Consider the following 6,728-nt stretch of genomic DNA (forward strand, 5'->3'; position numbering starts at 1 on the left):
AAATTTATGTAATTTTTATATATATTTCGACTATTATTTTAAGAACGATTATACAATGTCATTTTTCAATTAAAAAATATAGTTTTTAGTTAAAAAGCTAACATCTGGAGGAAATATCTATTGTAGTAAGTCGTAACTTGAAGTCTGTCTGTCACGTTTAATTTTGATAGAAAATAACTATTGTCGTAAATTGCAACTTAAAGTAATTTATAACTAATAATAAGTTATATCAATCACATTTAACTTTGATAGAAAATCTATTGTTGTAAGTCCGAATAATGTTTCTATCATATTAATTGTGTCAATTTGGTTAATTTTTGTAGTAGTTAGATTAATAATTCGATCTTTTGTTTTGGCAACAAAACAGCTATTTTTACTGTGTGTCCAATTATAAATCATCAAAAAACTTATTTTCCAATTACATATCCTACTATTTTCTTTACTTTTACTAGTTCTTTCTTTAGAACTTGTCGAATTTTTTCTTTTGTTTTTATTGCAAAATATGTATTCATATCATAGCTTTTATTTTTATTTTCAAATTTCAAACAAGCAATTCTCAATTTCAGTCTCGTAATTTTCATTCAGTCTCGCGAGTATGACGTTAATTTTAAAGTGGATAAACTTGATGAACTTTGGCTATATTCAAATATGGGTCCTAAAATATGGGTATTTGTGCAATTGCCCCATAAATCTTTTTTGTTTTGTTTTGTTTATGGTAAACAATAAATTTGTTGTTTAAACTGCATTATGCATTCTGATCTGAAAGGAGGCAAGCAAATGAAGGGAGGCATTATGGGCTGACTACAAGAAAAGCAAAGCTTCGTTGACTCGGTCAAGTCGCTTATAGAATGCCAACGACTATTTTTCACTTATTTAATAAGTGAAGGAGAGAGGAAAGCGAGGCTTAGCGAGCTTTATAAGGCCGACCATTACATAAGCTACTGGCGGAGAAAGCTCGAGCGTAACTTCGCAACTGCTACGCCCTTGCTTCTTGCCCCTTATTTCAAACTCAAGGAAATCCTCAATCGATATGAGAGAGATGCGCTCAAGCGCCCAACCTAGTAAAGGGGCTTGGGCTCGAAAGCCGGCCTTACTCAACAAGTCCTACCACACATCCACGTGTACCACCTTTACCATTGAACCAAAACCTTGAGGTCCATGTAATAAAAGTTTCCAACACTCCATTTCCTTATCATATACACAACACTGATCAAATGTAGTTGAAGAGAGCTACCACTTTGTAGCACTAGATATATCATCTCATTCTGGTTAGTCTACTCAAGGCAGAGTGTTAGACTGTGTACACACTAGATTCCGGCGGAGAAATGCCAGGTGATTTCTTCCCTTCTGTCTAAATATTTTTGACACAATTACTCGGTACATGTGCTGGTCAAGGTAGCGGATACCAGAGGCAAACCCAGGACATGAAGGTGGCCGGGGCACATAAGCGGACTGCTCAACCAGTGTCCTATCGTACTTTTGATCTTAAGGGATTCAGGCAAAATATGTTGACTGTATGCACATATATATCTAGAATTTTTGTCGAAGTTAAATGAATCTGGTGATCCCTCTTCTGGTGATCCCTCTTCTCTGTACATAGGTCCGCCTCTGGCTACCCAGTGAATAATGAAGGAGTGGACAAGTTGATCCGAACATCACTGTCATTAAAAAATGCACACACACTAGCACACTACAGAATAGAAATTGCATGACAAGAGATGAAAGAAGAAAGCCATGCCAAGATTTTATCAAACAACTAATACATTGTTTGTAGCTTTCGGACGACAATTTATGACACTTCACCTCAAAGAATACCAAGAATTGATGCATCACATCATTCTTGGAGCAATATTATGTACACAACAACTTATGGAAATTCCTGTTTCATGTTGGAGGCAACAACATAAGGACTAGTCCAAGGTATTGAGATCAAGGATTTCTAAGTGCAGCCAATCGCTTCTCCAATTCATCAATCCCCGAACTGCCAGCATCAAGACACCAGAACAAACTTATGTGAGAGAGTTAATGAGATTACAGCGAGTAAGCTCATCGCAGAACATGAAAAATGCACTTCTTACTAATACGATTATTTACAGGAAGAGAAGAAAAATGAAGAACCGAAAAATGCACGTACTTTGATCTGTCAGCGAGCAGTGCATTCAAAATGTCTAATAATTTGCTAGAGGATGCTGTAGTACTTGAAGCGAATTATACTATTTCGAGAGACGAAGCCAGCTTATGGATTCGATTCTAAATATTTTAAGTTACTGGGTTACAAATTAATAATTTGTACATGCTCTTTGAATTTCTTAAGACAAATACATGGTTTATACCAAAGTTACTGGGTTTGACCGAACCCATAACTTCTACTCTCCCTCTGCCCCTGACTATTTTCCCTGACTATTTAATATAAGAAAAGTTTTCTTATGAGTGAAGAAACAAAGTGCGCTTAGCTTTCATAAATGAGTTTTTACCAAGTGAAGACTAGAACAGCTTTAACTAGGCTCGCGATCTAGAAGGTAACAAGGCCAAGGCGATTTCTAGTGAAGGACACATGTTAGTGAAACCTGGCTTTCTAGGTTCCTTTTTTTTTTTTTTTCTGAATAGCCGAGAAATATGCCTTTTCTAGCTTCAAAACTCGGTGGATACTGAGCCCCTTCCCTCTATCCTTCTCCATGTAAATACCAAACTTAGTTCACCAGTCGAATTCGAACTCATTACCGCCTACCACATATCCTTCTGCGAAACCTTTACTGTTAAACCAACGCCCTAAGCTTCTTCTTTTTCTTTTTTTTTTTTTTGGCTCCATAAATTTATCTCTTGAAAAAGTATGCGAGTGAAGGAAAAGGGCAATAAAGTAACAAGTAGACCATATGAAAAGAAAATGAGAATGAACCTGCTTGATTCCTCGGTCCTTTTTCCAGCAACTTTCCCCTTGGGAGCCGTTGACAGCTGTCAAGATTAAAACATGGGATTGTCAATTTAACACGGTAGTTGCCCGACGTCAAACTACTTTCCTTCTCGTAAGTAAGAAGAATAGTTGTTTCACTATGAAACATAATTAGAAACTAACCTGTGAGGCAACATCGACTCCAATTTCATCAAGGACCTGCAAAAATAAGATCAAATTAACTTGCAAGAAAACAATAACTAGCTGTTACCCATGTGTTATAGATATTAACATGTAAATTTAAATGCACTTCAATAATTGTTTGATTCCTAAAAATAAAAGTCTACATTCAATCTTAGTTCCATAATAAAAAGAGTCCAGGCTAACACATTTATTAAGAAAACATCGATCCTGAAGAAAACCAGAATGCTATCTGAACAATCAAAACTTTATACAATATTTTCAATTAAATCAACTACTAAGCTAGCATAAAGTAAACACACCCACTAACTTTTTCCAGTCATAAATCATAATTGAAAGGGGCTTTTAAGAGCATACCTGGTTTGTCAAATCTTCAGTTTCCTCTTCCGCTTCGTCATTATCTATAGCATCATCTATGGCGTCTGACATCATTTCAGTCTACAAATACAAACACCAACTATTGAGGTGACTTGTAACAATATGAGTTGACATGAAGGAAATATGATTTTATTTGAAGATTTAACAGATAGTGTGCGATCAATCAGTCTTACCGTCATATCCAATTGAGCTGATTGCCTCTGGAAATCTTGCATCACCTTCGCTTGCTTCATGGGGTCCATTTGCTGCATAAAATCAACTGATAATTATGAGAAGGAATCAAGAAGATGACTTCACATATAAAGAAATTGACGAGCAATATATGAAAATAAACCAAATAATGGAAGCGATGGAAGAGGAGCAAAATTGACACAAAAAAAAAGGTGTAAAGAAACACGAGAGAATCAAACTGCCAGATCCAATATCAACCACATCTTTAATTTATCTGCAAGGAGCCAAAAGGTTTCAAGAGAATGAGATAATTAACATTCCACCAACCAGTGAAGACTGCAGATGCCCTCTCATCATGACATTCATTTCCATGTTTATGAAGATGAGTCCTTTTTATAATGGGATAATTACATTCTTGGGCCGCCTTGGGCCGCCCAACAAATTATAGCCGGCAAATGTATATGTTTTATATATAAATATAAATATACATATCATATACATAATCAGTGTGTATATTATGTATATTTGGGCTACAGACTGTAATTATTTTGGGCCACCGGGCCAAAATGGAAAAGGCCCATTTATATTTCATTCTTTCATGCAAACAAACGGAAAACTTATAATTAGATGTCGCACGATCGTTGGCCATCGAACCTTATTCAAAGCATCCATAGCCTTAGTTGCTCCTTTCATGCCTGCAGCAACCGAAGATTGGGCAGATATTGCCTGCAAAAAGGCAAAAGAGCTTTTCAAGTTCATTTCACAGAAAGTGGACAGAAGAACTGAAATCAGCATGCATGTAAAATGACTTTGTAGAGTACCTGAGTGTGAGTCGCTATACCTCTCATTTGAGCACGACTACCTTGCAAGTTGGCTATTTGCTGTCTAAGTCTGACTAACTGACGTGCTAATACCTTTGTTGCTGTCTGAAAATGCAGGGGGTAAACAAATGACGTATGAGTTCCAAAGCAGAGAGGTAATTTATGACAGCTAATTAAGCGTTCGATGCTGACACTTAAGACCCACCTCATTTCCAGTTTTAGCGGTCCTTTTTATCTCAGCGACAAGTTTCTTTTCCTGTTTCACCAAGAAATACATCAAAATGTCTCTTATAGATATTATATCGCGTGCAGAACAGTAAGTAAAGGAAATGAAATATAAAGGAAAAAAGCTGTATAAGCTCTAAAATTGCATAAACTTCTTTCTCTCGAACAGACTCAAAATACTTTCAAGAATAGGCTAGCAACAGAAAGAAGCTCAAGACATACCTCTGATTGCAAAGCAGAAATTTCCTTCTCAATACCTACATTACAATTTTAAACTAAAATGAGTTACTCGCCAATTACTTAAAAGAAGCCCATTCACACATTGAGAACTGAAATTGTGGACACCAACGTGATAGTCTTCCTAACCTTCCCTCTCTATTCACAGAAATTGTGTGTCTTCTGATGTGTAAGAAATTACAGCTTATCAGTGAATTATTATCAAATCACTTCCCTATTTACAGAAAACGACTTAGCCTTAAAGCAGCTCAAGCAAGACTTACTATACTTTACCTACCTTTGAACATGATCTCATCCGATTTTCCTAACTTATTAAAGCTAACATAGGTATAGAAAATGAGCAACAAAATAACTTAATCCACAATTACTGAAATGTGTGATTCAGCTACGCGGTGGATCTTGTACGACAATTTAGCTTCCCCCTCCCCTCCCCCCACCCTCCCACCCACCCCCACCCCCAACACACACACACACACAAAAATAAAAATGATTCTTGGTAAAACAGTCACATGAATCACTGCTTAACACTCTCAGTTTATTCCATAATTCTCTAAGAAACAATAATGAATTTGACAAATGAATACACTAAGCCAACCTAAACAAAGATCAAGAACTTCTTTTACACCCTTGCACAAGTAGAAAGATCTTGGCTGATCTTGAATTTAGCAATGTTGTGATTTCTTGTTAGCAAGTAGCAACTAGAAGCCGCTCAATAAGAATGGGAACATTCTACTAGATATATCAGGCCCATTCGACCAAAGAATAAAATGGACCTTCCCTAGTTTACTAAGAGCTTCCAAAGGCTCCCAGGTAGGTCGATATTGAGAAAAAATGGGAACATCTTACTAGTGATTTACTCTATCTACTCCCTAAGCCTATAAAGTCATTATTTATGTCACTTGTATACCTTAGGTATTCATTAACATTACCTTATTTTTCTATTAACATTACTTTCTATCAACTATCCAAACTAATATTGGCATAATTGCACAAAGCCCCAACAATATCATCTAGTACCAATGATCCAACAATTTAATACCATATCAACTATGTCTCAATCCAAACTAGTCAGTGTACATTATGAATTCTTTGTATTTAGAGTATTTCGATCATAGCCTGACTATTTTTACACTGGTCATGCATCAATCTACTGCAACCCTCCTCCTTTTATAACTACTTGATAATTTAATGTATTCCAAAAAAAAAGGTTACCATGAGAGTGAAATGCAAAGATCAATTATGCTAAATACTATTCGAATACTCCCCTTGCATTTTTCTCCCATCATTCTACAAGTCAAATAATAGAAAAGGTGAACAAAAGGCCAGTGATAAATCTGCTAAATAACATATAAAAACCAATGGGGAAACTTTTAACAATTGAGGCAGTTTATAGCTTCAGCCAGAGTGTATGAATACAAAACGATCAAAAAGCTAGCTCAGTCAAAGACGAATATTGGAAGGCAGTGTGCACCTCTTAACATATTTTAAAACTTTTCTTTGAACTTTCTATATACATATGTATACAGTGGCAGATGTAGCTTATTAGCTACCGGTTCAACCAAATATGCTATTTCTACACCTAACATGTTTTTTTTGTGTGTGTATAAAAAACCACTAAAATTCTAACAAATAAATATTCTGGACCATAATTTCAAAGGCACAATCTGCTCAGTGCTAAAAACTTTGAAGTCGTCACGTTTAAATCCTGAATTCGCCTCTGCATCTATATAGTTTGATTTCGAGACAGCGGGTGCCCATGTGCTTATTCGTTCAATCCACCTATGAGCTCAATGTACTTCATGCCG

General features: G+C 36.0%; 1 protein-coding gene across 1 annotated transcript in view; it reads right to left on the reverse strand.

The window, feature by feature from the left end:
* The window catches only part of LOC109205704 (vacuolar protein sorting-associated protein 2 homolog 3), a 5,778-nt gene continuing 769 nt past the window's right edge, over positions 1,720 to 6,728 (reverse strand). Inside the window, exons 3-11 of the mRNA XM_019368450.1 lie at positions 4,909 to 4,943; positions 4,667 to 4,717; positions 4,462 to 4,566; positions 4,295 to 4,366; positions 3,643 to 3,714; positions 3,449 to 3,529; positions 3,074 to 3,109; positions 2,897 to 2,952; positions 1,720 to 1,981 (exon numbers count right to left, since the gene is read on the reverse strand). Coding sequence (XP_019223995.1) covers positions 1,930 to 1,981; positions 2,897 to 2,952; positions 3,074 to 3,109; positions 3,449 to 3,529; positions 3,643 to 3,714; positions 4,295 to 4,366; positions 4,462 to 4,566; positions 4,667 to 4,717; positions 4,909 to 4,943 — 560 coding nt within the window. The 3' untranslated portion in view covers positions 1,720 to 1,929. The remainder of the gene's footprint in view (positions 1,982 to 2,896; positions 2,953 to 3,073; positions 3,110 to 3,448; positions 3,530 to 3,642; positions 3,715 to 4,294; positions 4,367 to 4,461; positions 4,567 to 4,666; positions 4,718 to 4,908; positions 4,944 to 6,728) is intronic.

Source organism: Nicotiana attenuata, chromosome 2, assembly GCF_001879085.1.
Source record: "Nicotiana attenuata strain UT chromosome 2, NIATTr2, whole genome shotgun sequence".
NCBI classification, from domain to species: Eukaryota; Viridiplantae; Streptophyta; class Magnoliopsida; order Solanales; family Solanaceae; genus Nicotiana; species Nicotiana attenuata.